This window comes from Rattus norvegicus, chromosome 3 (genome assembly GCF_021556685.1).
Source record: "Rattus norvegicus strain SHRSP/BbbUtx chromosome 3, alternate assembly SHRSP_T2T, whole genome shotgun sequence".
Taxonomy (NCBI): domain Eukaryota; kingdom Metazoa; phylum Chordata; class Mammalia; order Rodentia; family Muridae; genus Rattus; species Rattus norvegicus.
In genome coordinates this window covers 87745230-87764705 of record NC_141536.1, presented here as the reverse complement: position 1 = coordinate 87764705, position 19476 = coordinate 87745230, and the positions used below count along the sequence as shown (strand labels likewise).

Genomic DNA, 19476 nt, shown 5'->3' with positions numbered 1-19476 from the left:
TCTCTTGTGTCACCCGGTTGGTTCCCTGTCATACTTGTCTGCAGCCTAGGGGGACCATCTAGGATCTTGCCAGTTGCCACTGGGCGCTCTTCAGAATCCGCACGCCTGGGTTCCTGGTGTTCCACTTCTTGCCACTCGAGAGTGCCAGGCTCTAGATTGTCCGCAAGCCTGATGGTTGTGGCTGGGATCGTCCATGTTCCATTAGTCACTCTGTGATTACAGTTAATCAGCACCCAGTAGGAGCACTGCTGTGGACACTTTGTCTAGCCCTGTCCCCATCACCCCATCTTTTGTGTTCTCTCAGGCAGTTTTGCAAGAGAATTCTACATAGCCACACTTCGTATCTCCTCCCAGTGGATGGGGTATCTGAAGCATGTTTATAGAATTTACCCAGTGACCTGGAACTTCACATTCTAATGCACTTGTATTCACCTGCCTTTTCCTTTCTGGCCTGTGCTTGTTTTGAGTCTTAGTTGAGAAATCCTTCCTCATCAAGATGTGCTTTGGGGCCAGAATGAAGGTCATTTTGCTTTCCTGGCTCATTCCCTGGCTGGCACCGTTATGTTCCAGCCTTGCCTGCGGTTTGGGAGGGTGCAGGGGGAGGGGTAGTGTGAGCAGATAGTCTGTTGTAGGATGGATCTCAGAGACTGTAGAGGTGGCTGCACCCGATCTCTGGGTGCATGGGGATAAACTAAGGGCTGAAACACAGTCCTTCCTCTTGACCTCCGTCTGCTTCTGAACCTGAGCGAAGGGGTGATTAGCTTTATCATAAGCCTCGCTTATCACAAGCCTGATGAAGGTGGTCAGAAAACTGCCCCCTCTCCTGACCTTCAGCTCAGCTTCATTGATCCCCTCCTTCCTTCTGTTGCTGCTGCTGAAAGCTGGCTAAGCAAAAGGTTGGGGGCGGGGCACACTGCCCTTGGGGGTGGGCACATTGCCCCGGGCTCTCTTGTATCCTCTGTGCAGCCCACCCTTGGTGAGGACTTGGGTAAGCAGGAAAAGAGAACAATTGGAAATGGGTTCAAGCTCTTCCGCTCTGTGCCTCTCTTCCTGGGAATTTGGAAAAGCTTCATTCTGCAGGTCCAACATGATTGATCCACTGTATTATGAATGGCAAAGCAAAATTGAAGTTCAAGGCAGTTCAGATGAATTTATGTCAGAGCTAGAAGTAAATGTCTATAGGAGTCAGCAGGTTCTTCTGTCCCCGTACTGTGGTCAGCAGCCATTTGCGGGGTGTCTATGGATGCCTGGCACTTGACTGTTGTTCAGACACAGGGCAGCAGAAGAGTTGAGGTTCTCTGGGGCCACGGAACCGTTAGGTAAGTAGCAGCCTCTTTCTCGTGAGGTAATGTGATGGGGTGGACAGATGGCACAGGTGCAGGTTGGTAAGTGGTCGCACATGCCCATTACCTGCTGTCTGACACTTCCTGATCCACAGGCTTAAATCGTTAGAAAGATGCAAAAGGCAGACCATTATAAACATTGATTTTCTGTTACACAAGAAGTTCATTACCCCCTACCCTAGAAAGAAACCCACTCTTCTCTATGGTAGACCTGGGATACAGAAAATTACTCAATGATTTTGCAGATTCTAAAAAATTCCATCAGTGAAAGATTTATGAGCTACTGTTCTCTGTTTTAGATAGGCACCTGTCTAATAACTTTAGCCAGATTCCTGGCTGCAGGACTGAAGTGTTAACTATCTGACCCTTTCTAGCTGTATGACCTTGGATGAGTCTTGTCTTCAGTCTACTCCTTCATCTATAAAATGGGCAGGGGATTCTTCTAAGACCTTTTAAAAAGAAGGCTCTTAAACTCCTGCCACAGCCAAGTGCTTTGGTGGTAGTAGGCCTTCTGCAGAGAAAAGCCAATAGTAACTGGCATCTCAGGCACTTACCAGAGCCAGAGGAGGGGCAAACCAAGGCTCTGGTGTGGCTCAGGGTCCAACTTGTGGATTGCATCATGAAGAGCTGTAGGGGTCCCGGATTGTGGACATGAGACCTCATCCCAGGGCTCAGTAGCTCCCTGAAACAGGAACTAACTGGGTTCCACCACCAGCCTAGTGTCCTTCTCCATCCTTAACTCCTGCCGAGGGGAACGGCATGTGATTAACATACGATTTTCTTTCATTGTAAAAATATGAGCAGTAGCTTCAGCCCAAGAGGGCAGAGGTCCAGAGAAGACTGATTTACAGAGCTGCGTCCTTAGGAAAACTGGGAGTTCCTACACCTCCTCCTGGCCTTCCCTTGCTTCCTGAATACTGGCCACTGGCTTTCTTCCCTGCTTGTTTTATAAGAAGGAACAAAGCGTCCATCATCTTGGAACACTTCCTGGGAGAGACAAGCCGTGAGGCTGTGTGATGGGCAGATGCCGGGCAGACGAGACGCTAACTGGGCTCCACCACCAGCCTAGGGTCCTTAACTCTTGCTGAGGGAAATGGAATTGTGATTGGCATACGATTTTCTTTCAGCATCAGGTGTCGTGTTTATATTATATCTGTGGATATAAAGGGTCAGCTGAAGGGTGAGGTCATGTTAAGCTTTCTCAGCAATAGGTCAGGCTGATCCTCCTCCATAAGATGGGTAAACAGAGGCAGCACTAGTGGAATGAGCTCATGGGGCAGAGGGAGTATAGATTAACAAGGCCTGGAGGGCCTGGCTAAGCTCAGGTGCTTGGAGCCAGGCCAGACCCAGACATCCTGTGTGACTGCTGCCTTCTTGGTGACAGCCAGATGCTTCCAGTTCCAAGCTTGAACAGGAAGATATTTGCATGATGAGGACCAAATGGCTTTTGGAAAAATACACAGGACAGATGTCCGAGGTTCTGTTTAATGCTCACACCACATGGAAACAGTCCAGAGTGGAAAGGCTCTTCAGACATGTTCTAGGTATGCTTATAAACAAGTCACCGGAGAAGAGCTCTTCAGGTGGTGAACCTGCTGGAGGTGAGTGTGTGTGTGTGGCCGTGCAGGTATGTCTGTGGGTCTCAAGAAATGAGTCATGGAGGAAAGCTCGGAACAGTGGGAGGGAGGGAAGGTCTGTCTGAGATCTGCAAGCCTGAATGCTGAGTTAGTTGCATGTGTGCTGCCCAGATGAGTTTGTGCATCTCGTTCCGTTCAGTGGTGCCCACAGATCTAGACTGTCAGGAAGCGAAGCACGAGAATGAAAGGCCACTGGGCAGAAATCGGAACATGGAGCCTACTGATTTTTTGCAGATGTCCATTCAGACTGCAGCGTGACGGGTGCTGCTAGGGAAGGAGGGAGGCTGAATGGAGAGCAAGGAGAACTGCCAGAGGACACCAGCTGTCAGGATGAAATTCCCATTTCTCAGCTGGAAACATCTGTGTCACTGGCTTAATGTTCTGGATGATTGCAGCAGAGCGTAGCCCCGGCCGGAGTTTCTAGTTGTCCTGGTTTTGTTCCCTACATCAAATAGGAGTTGTGGGCCAGGGGCTCTGGAAGAAGCTTTAGCAACAGGCTGCTGTCTTCTGCCTGACAAGGAAGGGCTTGGCTTTTACTTTTCCATTCGTGCACAGATGGTGTGGTTATTTTCAGTTAAGTGATGCTCTGCGGTGGAAACATGCAACTGCTTTTGATTCCTTGGCTTAATGAAAAAAGAGAAGAGAGGAGGAGAAAGCCAACTCTTGGTAATGCTGGTCATGCCTTTATTTAAATATGTTCCAAGACACCGAGATGGGAGAAATATTGCTGCCATTAGAACACATGGCTGTTGGGGTAAAAAGGTTTCTAACCTTTCTAGCGGACCGGATAGCGATCCACTTGTTCAGGTCCAGGTTCCCTGTGTTCCTTAGTTTAACTATGTTTGCGCAGGTCCCACCCGTGTCCTAGAGAAATGGGGTAAGGGTGATGGGGCAGTTCAGGGATGGCGACTAAGGTCCTAATGCCGTGCCTGGTCTTCTTACAGTTGTCAGGGATACTGATGGGAGAACTGGGAATGGTAGATGCCTGGGATGCAAAGCCGAGGAGAACAGAGCCTGAACGCAGGCTGGGATTAAGGGAAGCACAGGAGGGGTCCAGAGAGATTAACAGAAGGACCAGTTTCAGGTCAGATGCCTGGGATAGGTTCTCAGATTTGATGACTTATGCTGGAGTTGAAGAGTGAGTAAGAGGAAGATAGTGTATTGGATTAGATTTCCAGTATAACTGTGTGGCTTAAATGTCAGAGATTGCTTGTCTCACAATCAGGGAGATCTGAGATCGAGCTGTCAGCTGGATTGGTTCCTTTTCAGTCCTGACTGCTTGATGTACTGATGGCTGCCTTTTCTCTGTATCTTCATCCCCCCCCCCAACACACACCGTCTCAGCCTCTCTCTCTCTCTCTCTCTCTCTCTCTCTCTCTCTCTCTCTCTCTCTCTCTCTCTCTGCCTGTCTCTCTCTCTGTCTCTGCACAGGAGCTCGCATGAGCCCTAATTTTCTTTTCCAGTGAGGATACCAGCCATGTTGAATTAGGCTCTGCTCTAATGCCTCATTTTAATGTACTACCTCTCTGAAGACAAATACGCCCCATTACGAGATACTAACAGGCCTACAGCATAAAGTTTTGGAGAGATCCAACACAGCCCCAAACACCAGGGAGAAGATGGCCTTAAGACTGCTGGGTCAGCTTGCCGCATGTCTAGAAGCCTGGGGACAGGGATGACATTCGTGTGATCAACACACTGGTTCTAAAGAAGGAAGTTGTGGGGGCTTCAGAGGCAGGGTCACACCTCTAAAGAGAGAGGGCTCTTTACATTGGGTGGCAAGAATTCAGAGTCACCGAAGGGCAGAGAGACGCATCAGCTGCCTTGAAAAACTCACTCTGCAGAGAGAAGCAACTGGAGGGAGCGAGCCCTGCTGAGAAGCAGGTGTCTCTCTGCCTCAGCTCTATTGATCTGTCAGGCCAGGTGGTTCTGGGTTGTGGCGTGTCAGTGGGTAGCAGATTAGGAGAAATGTAGCACAGTACATCTAACCGTCAGAGTTGCACTCCTAGCCAGCCCCTTCCATGCAAAGTCCCGTCACATCCCTGGCCTTTACATGTTAAATGGCAGTAACACCTTACCCTAGTAACGGTGAGAAAATGTCTCCAGGCCCTGGCTTCCATTCCCACACAGTTCTTCCCTGTGTAGACTGCTGGTTGAAAAGGGAACAAGAGATAACCAGAGAGGTAACTGGGCTGGCCGAGGGGGTTAGAAAGACACTCAGCAGGAGGACCTTCTCTTTGCTTCGGTGTCTTCTTAGCACCTAAGAAGTTTGATGATGTCACTTTCCTAAGGCAGGGTAGGCTGCCCCTTATGTGCTTAAGGGGACTCAGGATAGGACAGAGCATGTGCCTGTCATAGTCACCAGGCAGGAAGTCCTGGGACTGGCAGGTCGCTTCTGTGTAATGGATTTAAAGGATGGGATGCGTAGTCTCTGAACCCACCAGCCACTCGACACGTCCCTGTGTCGCCAAACCTTACTGATGCTCGGAGCAGTCTTCGGAATCTAATCTGACCAAGTTTCTAGTTCCAGAAGTCGGTTTATCAGAACACGATTTCACAGTTGTAGCGACTTTTCTGGGGGTTTGTCTTCGAGGAGTTAGCTCTACAAAAGCGAAAAGGGGAGTCTAAGTGATTTCCAAACAAACCCTGGTGACAGCTCTGCATTCCGCAGCCCAGAGGAATTCCCTGCTGGCTGGTGACTCTGAGCAGTTGTTCTCCAACAGCTGGAGTATGTATGGGGGCAGAGGGTGGGGGCGTGGAGGTTCCGGGCTGAGCATGTAGTGTCTGGCTAGAATCCAGCATATGCCTGCTGTCTGGATCCCTCCCCATGGGCGTCCAGATCTCTCCCTGGAGATAATAAAGTTACTGCTCTTTCTCAGGGTTAGTGGTGACTGGTGGAGCTGCCCTCAGGGGAAGTCCTATGTTGAGTCTGTGCTCACCAGAATGGTGAATCCGATGGCTTGGGTGGCAGGGTGGGAGAAACTGTAGCACAGTGGGTTTGCAGCTCCTACAGGTCAGAATGGCACTCTCTATTTCTGCTCCTTCTGGGCTGTGCCTCCCCGCATCAGGTCCTGTTCTCCTGATCTGCAGGCCTTTGGTTTGTCTCAGTCTCCACTGAAAATGCTACTTCTTTCTTGGACCCTCGGTTGTCTTGAATTGAGAATAAAAACAGCAGGGAGCTCAACAGTGCCTGTGTGTGTGCATGTGTGCCTGCGTGGGTGTTTGTATTCCGGGGTCTGTGTTCATGGATGAATATATATGTGTTTGTGTGCAGCTAAGGGCCTAGATGCATGTGTGTGCCTAATGTCAGGGTGAAGGCCAACGCTAAGACACTCATTGCTGATACCTCTCAAGTTCTGTCCATTTCAGTTTTGGAGGTCAGGGTCTTTCATTGGCTCGGAACTTGCCAAGTAGGCTTGGTTGGCTTGTCAGGAAGCCTCAGGGATCGACCTATCTTCACTTCACTTCCTTAGAATCAAGTGCCAGTCACTGACTTTTTTTTTTTTTTTAAATGTGAATTCTGGGGACGGAATTCAAATCCTTATGGAAAATACTTTACCAACTGAGTCAGCTCTCTAGCTCCCCATTCACTGGCTTTTTAAAGTAAGAAAATGTCATGGTAAGGAAGATTCCTCTGACCAGAAGACAGACTAGGATTTGAAGGAATAAGCTGAGGCCAGAGGCTGAGTTGGAAGTTGTCGCTGGTGGTCATTCCTGTGGGGTGTGGCTGCTGGGACTAGAATCCTGGCTGCCAAGATGGAGATAGGGATTGGGCATGCACAGGGCTGACTGAGTGGGCAAGGGAGAAGGCTTGTGGTACCATGGTGAAGTGACACCTTTTGTCATGGCCTCCCTTTTGGAATGGACTAGGAAATCTCATTTCTAAAAGGCAACATGTATGCTTGTTGCTAATTGATTGTCGGGTAGCAGAGGGTCTCCCAGGGGGTATCCACAGCATGAGGGCTTGTCTGGAACTGCTAACCCATGGCTGTGTCCGTTCCCACCGGTCCTTGCTTGCTTACTCCAGTTATAAACGTATTTTTAATTTCACTTCCAAACTATCTTTACCACAGGGTGACAGTAGTATACATCTTTAATCCCAGCACTTGGGAGGCAAAGGCAAGTGGATCTTCAGGTTCAAGGACAACCTGGTCTACATACTGAGTTTCAGGCCAGCCAGGGATACATAGACCCTGTCTCCAAAAACCAAAACAAACACCAACCAACCAACCAGCCAACCAACCAAACAAACAAAAAACCCATGCTCCTCTGTGCATGGAGAGCTGGGTAAAACTCCTCAGAAGGAAGGCAACAGAGGTGTCTGATGCTAGCAGGTGAAGAGCAATTTAAATTTAATAGGTGATTCAGAGCAGTGAGGAGTATTCTAGGTGTAAATAAATAAATGAATGCAAAGTGGTGTGAGAGGGGGATATATGGAGGTTAGGAGCACTAATCTTGGGCTATTTCCTTTGGCAGAGCTTGTGAGAGAAGATGGTGAGTCTTACTAGCTTGTTAGCCCTAGGCAGTTCCAGAAGGCCACCCTCCTATCACCACAGTGTCATAAAGTCTAGTGTGCATGTGTCTGTTTTCAGCCTGGAGAGGGAAGCCCTGGCTTTACGTCTTTTCTTTATAGCTCAAATGTCTGGTCAGAAATGCCCAATAAATGCTTGCTGAATGACTCATTGGGAGTCAGAGCCGAAGTGTGATGGCTCATTGGTCTTTTTTCCTTCTCCTCAAAGATCATTTTACTTCTTGGTGCCTACTTATCTCCCAGCCTTTGATTACCCTGGCTCAGTGCTATCTGACCCATCAGATCTTGGCTTCCTGGAAAATCTGCCCCCAAGGTTCAAGGTGGATGAGTTTTGCACCTTCCTTACCTGTTATCATCAGGCCTCTGTTTAATTTTCTGCCTAAGGGCCGTGTTGGGTAAGGCTCTTGGCATTTTATGATTGTTTAGTGGACTTGAACCTGAATCTTGGGACTTGGTTTTAACCTCCGGTAACTCTTGGATAGTGTAGTGATCAGAGTAGTCTCCTGGGGGTTAGCAGGCCTGAGTATGGGTTTCGTCTTGGCTTTTTCTACCTGCACAATGTCAGGCAGATTGATTTGTAGATCGAGGTATCCTATTTCTTGGAGGGAAATGATCTGATATTCTTGCCAACTTGGTCCCAATTCAAGGACTTCAAGGACTCTGTGATTGCAGGGGCTGTGAGTCTGAGGCCTGGGATATTTGAGGTCCAGTACATATTCCTATCTGGAACTTTAATTTCCAGCCGGCTAGGAAAGAACATTTGTGTTTTCTCACCAATTTGTGTGTGTCTGTGTGTGTATGCATGCACACACACACACACACACACACACACACACACACACACACACACACACATGCATGCAGGCATTCATGGACTCCAGGAAAGAGAGTTACAGGCAGTTGTGAGATGCCATATTTGGGTACTGGAAACTGAACTCTGGGCGTCTGGAAAAGCCACAAGTGCTCTTAATAGTCGAGCCATATCTTCAGCCTCCTTTCTCACAGATCTGCATGAGGGAGATGAGCACTGTTATATGCTAGACATAGAACCCTTCCATTGTGTTCTTCCAGCTAGTGCCTTCCGCATCTCTGCGTTGAGGTGGGCCAAGGTATAAATACATCTCATAGGTGAGGAACTAGACCTAGACAAGCAAAGACACAGTCTTCCAGCTAGCCCAGGTCTCAGGCCTGTGCTCATTATGCTTGCCTTCTGACTGTTCTTTCTCTCTCTCTCACAGAGAGTCAGCTGCTCCCTGGGAACAACTTCACCAATGAGTGCAACATCCCAGGTAACTTCATGTGCAGCAACGGGCGGTGCATCCCAGGCGCCTGGCAGTGTGATGGGCTGCCTGACTGCTTCGACAAGAGTGACGAGAAGGAATGCCGTGAGTGGCTGCCTGTGGTTGTGGGCGGGGCTGGATAAGGGCGGAATTCCAGGCCAAGAACCAGAGGTCCAATCTGGTTTGGATCTTGCGCCCTGCTTGCTGTGAGCTACTGGACCAGCTGCCTCTCTGTCTTGGAGCAGTGTGGACCATGTAGAAGTTTAATGTGGTAGAGGAGTCCATGCTTGGGTGAGCAGAAGAGACTCACATCAAGCCCTAGAGATGCCTTTCCTAGCTGCTACTCTCACCTTTAGAATCCCAGGCATTATATTCTGTGGTGCGTCTCAGTCAGTAGGACCATGTCTGGCTGCCTTGATCCAGGGCTGGAGACTTATCTGTGAATGTGTGGTAGAGTTCTCTCGATGGTTCTGTAAGACCTAGTATTATACTGAGTGGATACATACTCGGCTCATGACCCCATGCTGTCTTACCTCCTTTGCTCTGTAGATAGTCACAGTCTGGATCTTCACTGCATCATCCCTCAGTGGGTACCAGCGTGCTATGGGCTCTGTGGTTCCTTCTACCCCATCTCCTTCTTTAGCCTCTTGTCCATTTTGTGCTCTGAAACATGCATACGATCTGGGTTAAGGATAATCCTTAGGGGTGGGGGGCAGGATGTCCACTGAAAATCCTCCCTGCCCTGAGGAGAGTCTTTCCTCTTCCCCTGAGTTGGTCCCTGCACAGGGAGCTTGGCTCTAGGTCACCTTCCCGGCACCCTGGCAGGTAGGCAGCATGGGGGTGGGTGTATGGCCATGGCTCAGTAGATGGGCAACTGCTATGGATCCACACGACTCAGCTGTCATTGGCTTTGGCAGCCGGGCCCGGTGGCACTTCTGTTGGGAGGACTCTCTGTTCTGGCTCTCAGGCAGCCGTGGCTCTGGCAGGCAGCTGAGGACAAGGTGCTGGGATGATAGGAACTTGAACTTTTATGGGAACTTTGCTTGGGTTCGAGGTTCTGACGGTTGATGCACAAGAGGAGCACTGTGTTTGGGGCCACCCAGGACAGCTGGACCCTCACTCCCCAGTGCTGGCTTGTGAAGATGTGCTGCCCATTCCGAGGCTGACCTCTTACCTGCATGGGATACGGTGTCCCCTGTGCCTACTTCTGCTCTTGAGGGAAGGTTTGGGGAGGAGAAAACTGGGGAGATTCGGAGGCTGAATTAAGTTTCATTAATGTGTGATTTTTCTTATTCAATTGTTAACGTCATACATTCTTTTTACATTATTATTTTTCCTTAACTTTTTTTTAGGTCTCTGCCACTGTTTCCTTGCTTCTAGCATAACTTTAAAACTTGTAGAAGTCTAACATTCTAAAATTGAGTTTGAAGTATGATAGAATGTGTGAGGTCTGTCATCAGCCCAGTGTTAAGGAGCATTAAACACTCTATAAGAATATAGAGTTACCATTTTCGGGACACCATGTGCCTTTGAACAGTGGTAGATAGAGACTGTCATTAGCTGGCTGGTGAGTGCGTAAAGGAATGCAGGATTAGCAGCTAGTCCAGCCCCACCTCTGGTAGTCGCAGCTGTGCGAGATTACTGACTTCTCTCGCAGGCCCTGCTGTCTGTGGATAGTCTAGTATCTGGGAATTCATGCAGAAACGGGAAGAGGTAGAAGAGACAATGTTTTAAACAAGGGTATCAGCAGCTGCTTGGAGCTGTTTGGTTTGGTTTGGAGCAGGCTTGTTCCTGGCTGCTCCATCCTGCTCCTCAAGTGTGACAGACACCCAACAGGCATTTGCCTAGTGTTTGATGCAGACCTAATTAGTATTTTTGACTATACATACAAAACACATTGCGTCTCCAGTTTTGTGTTCAATGGAGAAAACAACTCTTGGCTTAGATATTAAGGGGAAGTGGAAGTCCTTTTCTAAGAGACATTGAGTTTCCCCTTTAACTGTCTTTCATAAACTTCCCCAGCCATGGAGCTAAGTGTGAGATTTGGAGGAAGATCATCCAGACTCAAACATGGTCCTCTCCTGCACCCTTAGGGAAATATGAAACCTTAGAAATGTTTCCATTATATTCTGATAGCAGCCACTGGTGGGGTTGAGTAACATTCTTCACTCAGAGAGGAGCCCAGTTTTGTCCTCTCTCAGTGGGAGCAGGAAGGCTTCTTTCTAATTGTGAGCTCCATGGTGATGTCTTGGTGTGTGTGCCTCTGTGGTCTATAAACACACATAGTGTGCTTACAAGTTGTTTATAAACACAGTTGCTGGGTGGTCTGCGTTGCAATGGTGTGGTTGTATGGGTTTCCTTTTTTCCCTTCATTTTCATGTGTGTGTGTGTGCTAAGTATGTACACATACATGTAGAGGTCTGAGGCTGCTGTTACAGTCACCCTTCATTGCTCTCCTTCTTCACTGAGGCCGGCTCTCTCTCCTAGTAAATGTGAACTACCGGTATGGCTAGCTTTGCAAGCTAGTTTGCTCTGGGCTTTCCTTTTCCTTGTCTCTGCTTCCAAGGCTGCAGGTACTGGGTGAGGTCTGAACTCCAGTCCTCAAGAGCTTTAGCCACTGGAGCATCTCTCCAGCCTGTGGATGCTTTTAATTAATCATTCTATTAATCATTGGCTGTGTTTCTGTGTATTTTTAACAGTTGTATTGTGAAAAATATATGTACTGCAATTAACCATGCTCAATTGAATGCCCTTTACTTAAAAAGGAGACATATCTTTATTATTTTTAACTATGTGTGGATGTGGAATAGTGTCTATATGCAGGTGAGGGCAGACACAAGATAAGGAAGGCCTGTGATTGAATAATGAAAAAGAAAGGTGGGGGTAGAGTTTTTGAAGGTGGGAGAGAGGAGAAGAGAAAAAGAAACAAAGATGAAGGAGGAGAAGGATGTGCCCCCTCCCACCCCCGTGTGGCTTTAAATAGCCACAGGTAGCCATGATTTTCTCACGAGGGATGGATTATTATAGGATAATTTGTCTTATCTAGGTGGGCCGTTTATATCAATATTAATTGACTCTGAGCTTTTTGGAGTGAGAATTTACTGATATAATTCTAACTGATAAATTACAAGCTTCAAGAGTTTTGATTTTGTGGGGTTACTGGGAACTGTGACCATAACCACAGGGGGGGATGCAGGGAATGTGAGCAGAGAGCCACAGATAGGCTGGCCACTGCATGGGGCTAGCCATGGAGGCAGAGAGAGTGGAGAGAACGCTGCTGAGGCCAGAGAGTAGCTGGCTGTAGCATAGGATGGAAATTGGGAACTTACAGAGTGGGAGACGTCTTGAGAGCTCTGGGCTAGAGAGTCTGGCTCACTGAGATAAAATACCCCACAGAGGCCATGTGGCCTGATGATGCCAGCCATAGCGTGGGGTGGTGTATCATTTCATATTAATATTTACCACTACATGTAGATGTATGTATCTGCATGTGGCTATTGTGCACTTGACTACAGGTACCCCCAGAGGCCATAACAGGGCATCAGGTACGCTGGTACTGGAGTTCGATGATTGCGAACCATTTGACATGGCTGCTGGGAGCTAAACTTAGGTCCTCTGAAAGAGCAGCAAATGCTCTTAACCACTGAACCATGTCTCTCACCCTGTTCCGCTATTTGGCTTGCGTTTACAATCACATAAGGAACATCTTACGTAGGTGATAGAATGTATGGTGGGTTCTGCCGGAGCCAGTGGCACAGGGCTGAGGGCAGAGGTGAACAATTCACTTTCTCTGGGAGCAGCAAGTGTAGAAACTGGGCCACCTTCATGGAAAGAAGTTTCTTTGAAACAATTGTCTGCCTCAGGGAAGTGAAGTGAAGTGGCCACTGTGACCTCTGGGAGGTCATGGCGTCCAGCACTCTGTGGCACTTTGGCATTGAAAAGATAATGTTTTAGAAAAGAGCTTGCAAATCTTTGCTCTTTTGAAAGGGCACAGGGAGCCTGGAGATGGGTCTCGTGGTGGGACGTGGTCTTGTGAGCAGCTGTTTTGTATCTGCAGTAGAGGAAAGACATTTTGGAAAATAAGAAAAAAATTCTGTCTTAAAGTTTTTTTTAAGACATCACATATTGTAAAAATTGAGGGGAGGAGGACAAAGGAATGGCTTCCGAGCTTTTCCTGTCACAGGCACTCGGCATCCTGAAAGCTTGTCACTCATGCCTTCCCAGTGAAGGTCCGGTTTTCATTCCTAGTTTTTCCATATAGAAAATTTCCATGATGTCATCTTAGTGATTTTCTCTATCATTTAAAAGTTTTATTTTATGTGCACTGGTGTCTTGCCTGTGTGCATGTCTGTATGAGGGTGTTGGGTGCCCTGGAACTGGAGGTACAGATATGTGGGAGCTGGGACTGAACCCTGGTCCTTTGGAAGAGCAGCCAATGAGGGGCCACCTCTCCAACCCTTCCCTATCACTTTAATTCCTAAATAATCCACTAATTTTGTATCATATGACTAACTATGCTACTTTTGCTTTTTATTTTTTTTATAACTGCTTGGGAGTGAACCCAGGGCTTCCCGTGTACCAGGCAAATGTCTGCTCTGAGTGTCACCGTCTTCCCTCTGTGCCGATCTTCTCCAGCTTTCTGCTCCTGGAGAGCCAGTCTTCTGCACTGACAGCCTGACAGTGGAGGTGACACTCTCCCCCTTCTCCATGTCCCAGGACGGGATTCTCAGAAACGAGACCGTGCTGAAGGGCGGGAGCCTTTCCTGCCTGTGCCCACAGACTGCCCACTTGTTTTGCACTGGTTTGCTTTCACTGGCCAGGAGTGAAGTCTGGGACTTATTTTAGTCTTGGCAGTGTTGAGTAATATCTTTAAAATAAAATCTCTTTTCCTGGTTATTTTAATAGTGGAGAACAGTTCATGTATTTTACATTTTTATTTTTTTTAATTAACAAGGTAGAATGCTTATATTTCGAGTTATAAGTTGCATTTCCTTGTGCGGTATCTGTTGATGAGTTGAAGTTAATTCTCACCTGGGCCTTGTGGGTATTAACTGTTGTGCGTGCCCCTGGAGCACCGCCCTCCCGGAGCTGGGGGTGGGGCCTATTTGGTGTGCTTCTAGTAGATCTCTGTCCTTGGCCAGTGCATTGCCCTGAGGGATAGCTTATTCAGGTTGCCTTTCATGTCTGCCTCTGTTTCTGTAGTTATAAAATGATGAGGCACACGCGTCAGGAAATGGGGTGTCTCCTCGTTTTGAGGAGCAACAGTGATTATGTGCTTGAGTGTCCTAGGCATGGTACTGAGCCAGGCACTTTATGTTCTAGGATCTCATTGGGTTGCCCCGGGAGCTTTACCAGGAAGGAGCTGTTGTCACAGAGGCACAGCAGACACACAGAGCTTGCATCTTGGCCTTATAAGACCCCATAGCCTTCCTCCATCAGACTCCAGGGGTCTTTTTGTTTACCTGTGTAGGCGTCCCTTAGCTGATCTTGTGGATCTGGATTACCTGTGGCTCTATGTTACCTGTATTGTGCTTGTTGTAGGTGATAGAAATTCCTGCAACTAATTCAGAAGGTTTTGGAGAGGGTTGTTTTGGAGGTTTTACTCCAGGACCCAGTGGGTTCTGTTGCCTGTGGAAGATAGTGCGTCATGGTGGGACGGTACACAGTAAAGTAACGCCTCATGACTGGGACGCAGAAAGAGAGTGAGGAGGACGGGCCTGCGGTCCCATCGTTCAGGGACACAGCCCCAGTGGCTTAAAGGCTTCCCAGGAGACTATCTCTTTAAGAAGCTATTATTTTTAATTATGTGTGTGTGCGTGTGCGTGTGTGTTTGTGTGCGCGCACTTGCTTGCTTGCATATAACCAGGTACCTATGGATGCCAGAGGGATGGAGATGTGAACTGGCCAACATGGGCCGATCAGACTCAGGCCCTCTCGAAGAGTAGCAAGTGCTCTTAACAGTCCTGTCATATCACTAATCCTGGACCTTACCTCTTCAGGCTCCATCATCTCCTAATGCTGCCACTAAAACTTTAACACTTGGGCCTCTAAGTGACATTTAGGATCCAAACTATAGGAAAAAGTTTCAACGCATCAATAGTGTTGTTCTACAATAATGATTTTTAAGGTGGCCTTTAGTCCTATGAGCCTCTGAAACCTTTTCCTAGAAGCAACGTGCCATTCGCAGTGCTACAGCAGAGACACATGTCTAGAGCCGAGTGCCTTGAGACCTCCCTGTTCCACAGTGGGCTTTCACCATCGTCTCTGACAGATTTGGGAGAAGGTTTTAATGTTGGGGTCCCTCCTCTAAATGGGATTATTTCTCCTTGGGAGAGTTGCATCGTCTTTGGTCATGTGTGGGACGTTTATCATCTCTGACTTGTGCCTGAGTGCATGCATGTTTGGTGGGTGTGGAGGAGGAATTCAAAGATGTTAAATAAAAGCATTTTAATGAATCTCCAAAACCAGAGATGTGGGAAAGGAGGTGCAGATGTGGAATCTGGGTTCCATTTTTCTCCACTGTGCCCAGTTCTTGCCCGCACATTGCTCAGGCGCGATGGCAGAAGACCTTGACCTAGTTTCAGAAGCAAGTGTGGAACCCTGATTCCCCAGAAGTGTAAGGGGTAGGGGGTCCTCCCTCTTTTTTTTCTCACCATCCTAGGCTTCTGCCTCTAGGTGGCACACACGTAATGTTTTCTTTTAAACCAACTGCCTCTAAGTTAGCATGGACTCGGAGCAAGCAGAGGGGGAAGTGGCGTTTGAGTTTTCAGGCTGGAGCAGGCATTTGGCTGTCTCACCAAGGTGCCTACTAATGGCCTTACATGCACCAAGATCTGGGTGTCCCGGCTTGTCATGGGCTGCGTGCTTTGGGATGGTGACCATTGTGGTGTTGTGGCCAGGGGAAGCAGGGAACCTCTCAATGGATTGTGGGGTGCAGCTATAGCAGAATGGATTCTGTGTCAAAACAGAATTGCCAAGCCACCATATTTTGCATCAAGTAGTGCCACCCTCTGCATTCTGGGGTTGAAATCCTACAGCACGGTGCCTCTGGATTCGGCCTTGCTTGGTGATGGCATTTAGCAGAATGGATTATAGCTACATTTCTTGCTGTTGTGACCAAATACCTGACAAACAGCATAGAAGGGAGGAAGGGGTCCTTGCTCCCTGTTGCAGAGGCCTTAGGCCATCATGATGGGGAGGGCATGGTAGAGAAGTGCACTTCATATCCTGGTAACCAAGAAGCAGGAGGAGACAATACAGGAAGAGCCAAGGCAAGACGAAACCCTTAAGATGTATCCCCTGTGACTTCCTCTAGCTAAGCCTCACTTCCTGACTTTCATTGCTCTTAGAAAGGACATTATATTCATTATGAGTTTATTGTGGGATCAATCCATTGATAAGGTCAGAGAACTCACCATCTGATGTTCTCTGAAACCCCCCCCCCCACAAGATGTACCCCAGGTATGCTTTACTGACCTCGCAGGCTTTTCTTAACACCTAGAAGTTGTCAATCAGAACTAAGCATCACAAAGACATAACTGAATTAAAATGAGGTCACAGAGTGGGCCTTAAACTCACAGCTGAAGTCTTCCCAGAGAGAAAATTAGGACCCAGACACCCAGAGACAGAAGATGACGTAAAGCCGTAGGGAGAAGAAAACCACGGCGAGAGGTGATCTGTCCCTGTGTCTTACCCCTGCACGTACATTGATTTTGGACCTCCGTCCTCCAGAAGTTTGGAAGAATGAGCTTCAGTTGTTGAAGCTGCCCAGTGTGTGGGACCTCGCTCCGGCCACCCCTGTTCATGAGCACAGCCTCAGATTCATTACTATTGTGTCTCATGTTGTCACCTAGAGATGCACACATGTCTGACACTCATGAAACACGAAGACTTTCACAGGCACCAGCTTCTTCTTTATCAATGGTTTGATCATAGGAGTATCTTCAAATCTTAACTCCCGGTATCTAAGCACATGCCCTAACTTGGAAATGGGGTCATTACAGATATGAGTAGTTAGCATGAGATCACACTATAGTAAGGAGAGCCCTTTCTTGTTGCAATCTGAGTGGTGTTCCATGAAGATAATGTGAAGAAATGAGACAACGGGGATGGAGGTGGGAGTGATGCAGCTGCCAGCCAGGTGCTCCCTAGAAGCCAGTGCAGGTGAGGACAGGAATCCTCCTGGAGTCTCTGGAAGAACTGAGGCCCGGTGACCACTTGATGCTGCTGTACAACCTCCAGGGGTTTTCATCTACATAGTCCACTCCATTGGTGGCGCTTCCTCGTTTCTCCCCTGGGAGGAATCTGCTTACTTCCCCAGGGATCATCACTAAAGGCACTAGTGCCGCTCTGGGCTAACCTGGAGGCAGTGGACACATCTCTTTTACTGACCTGCCACGCTTGCCCCGTCTCTCAGGGGCAGCCCTGCTCTCTGTTTATGCTGAGTATCTGCTGTGTCACATGTGAAGTGTCCCTATTCCTGCAAGTCTTAACTCTGGCTAGCCATAGTGAAGTACTAGGCTTCTGAAGGAGTTTAGCTTCTACAACTGAAGTGGCCCTCAGAGTGGCCCAGAGACACACTGTGGTTTCATGCTGACCCGTGTGTACACTCTTGTGTGTTCTTTCTTTCTCGTATGTGTTACTTTGCTGTGTGTGTGTCTTTAAATGCCTCTGGTAACTCAGTCATGTCCAGACCCTCAGGTTCTTCCATCCCAAAGGTGAAGTCATATATCCTGTATAGTTCAGATAGGACTTTAGGGCCAGACCACGCTGGGTTCTCACAGCGCCTGAGACCCTCGGTGCTGCTTTACTTTTTCTCATCTATACGATGGGACTGTCTCGGCACCTTCACCGGAGGGCATGTTCAAATCATTCCTTGCATGATGTAATCAGAAAGAAGCTGGCCTTATACAATAGGTATTATGCCTGGGGAAACAGGATACTATCCACCTCTGAGTAAGCAGATGGTGTGTGAGGTCTACAGCTGCCTGGCGCGAGTGAAGCTCTCAGTAAATTCTAGGGGACTGTTCTACCTGTTGTGTTGGTGACTTTATGCCCAGCATGGTGTGGCTGGCCACTGCCTCCGCATTCCCCTGCCCCTCACCTTCCTGCGCTCCAGTAAGCGAGGCTCTGCTGCAGAAACTGCGTTATTTCCCGGCTCAGTGTCTTTCTGTCTGACGGAGTCTTTAGCCACCCAATGTTGAAAGGTCCTTGAGTTTAGCTCTCCAGAGAGCCAGCCGGATACCCAAGCTGGTGCCAGAGGGAAGAGCAAATATTTGCAGACCCGAGTTGAGTGCCGTCTGAGAAGGCGCCTCCTCTTGGTGGAACCTCCTCTGCGTTCTTCCCAGAGTCCCAGCCTCAGAGAACCTGGAGTTGGTCCCCAACTGCCAGAGTGGCTGCAGTTGGCTTGTCCTCAGAGCTGAGAACAGAGTGGGTGTGGGTGTCATGCTCTGCTTTGTGGCCTGTAGCCTTCTCTGGTACCTGTGTGTGGAGACCTTTCACTTCATACACTGACTTGAAACCATTTTAAAACTTGGTGTGAAAGCCCTCTCTTTTTACCCCACACTTGCATTTTATATCTGTACAGTCTCCCTGAGAAAAGATCCTTAGTTCTGATGTTAGAATTCCTCATTCCTAGGTAGGACCTGGCAGTCACCTCCATGTGAACAAGCCGAGGTTGTCAGGCATCCTGGAAATCTTGTCTCTTGCAACCTTTTCTTAAGACAGCCTGGTACTTCTGTTTTTGTTTTCCCCAAAAGATGCCAGCAGTTTTGCATGAGTTTATTATTATTATCATTAAAGAAAGGGACAAAATGCTCCTTGGACACACCAGGTTCCTAGGACTCTAGAGCACAGTATCACGAGTCGGAGGGCGTAAAGCAGCTCTTCCACGGTTGGAGGCTAGGAGTGCAAAGTCTGAGTGGGAGGTGTACACTCCATGGAGGATAGAATAAATACAAACATATTGAAGTTGGCTATATTACTCTCTCTTCTGTCATCTGGTATCTTGACTCCTCCACTTCTGTGATGAGGACACACTCAGGGTGCTAGTTTGTGAGAATGCAGCTTGGCAAAGCTGCTCTTTTCTCAGTCATGGGTAGGCAGCGGGCTAGAGATGAAGCACACTGTTGCCAGCCTCCTGCCTTCCAGCCCTGCCTACCCGCTGCTGCGATGGCTGGAACTGGATGTCCCTGCCAGTTCAGCGCTTTTAAGTCCGGTGTGTTTGCCTTGCTCGGGACACTAAGAATATGGGTTAGCTGCTAATCTTTGTAAATTGGAAGCCCACACATGAAAATTGGGCTTATCAGATTTTCTTCTTTTTTAAAAAGGAGGGAAGCAAAAGAGATTTGACATTAGATTTGTCAAAAAAAAGAAGATACCCCCCCCAAAAAAAACCCATCAGCACCATCTTGGATTGACGGTATTAGATGTTTCAACCATGGGTGTTGAACATTTCCCAACAGGTAAATGCACCCTGTGCATGCCTTCCTTAGGGTGCTGGGCGGGCAGGATGAGAATCAACATGTGCAGTGGGAGGGGCCTGCTGTGTAGCCACACTGTCTGTGTCACATCCTAGCTCCATCCTATGGAACTGTGGTCTCTGGGCAAGACACTGCCTTGGTGTCCTTCCGATTCCACGGGCATTTGGGGAGAATAAAATGGAGCCCAAACTTTGATTCACGTTC

General features: G+C 48.2%; 1 protein-coding gene and 1 long non-coding RNA gene across 5 annotated transcripts in view; one reads left to right on the top strand and one right to left on the bottom strand.

Moving 5' to 3' along the window:
* Ldlrad3 (low density lipoprotein receptor class A domain containing 3) overlaps window positions 1-19476 on the top strand; it is a 244878-nt gene that overhangs the window by 61643 nt on the left and 163759 nt on the right. The window contains exons 1-2 of one of the 4 annotated variants that reach the window (XM_087653593.1): window positions 2730-2944; window positions 8750-8800. In XM_087653593.1, the coding sequence (XP_087509719.1) occupies window positions 2770-2944; window positions 8750-8800 (226 nt within the window). In that variant the 5' untranslated portion in view covers window positions 2730-2769. 4 annotated transcript variants of the gene reach the window in all.
* Window positions 3645-18134, bottom strand: LOC120101606 (uncharacterized). The gene is made up of 3 exons (XR_015684515.1): window positions 17895-18134; window positions 9325-9454; window positions 3645-5582 (listed from the first exon to the last, which is right to left on the bottom strand). It is a non-coding gene; the product is annotated as an uncharacterized LOC120101606 (long non-coding RNA).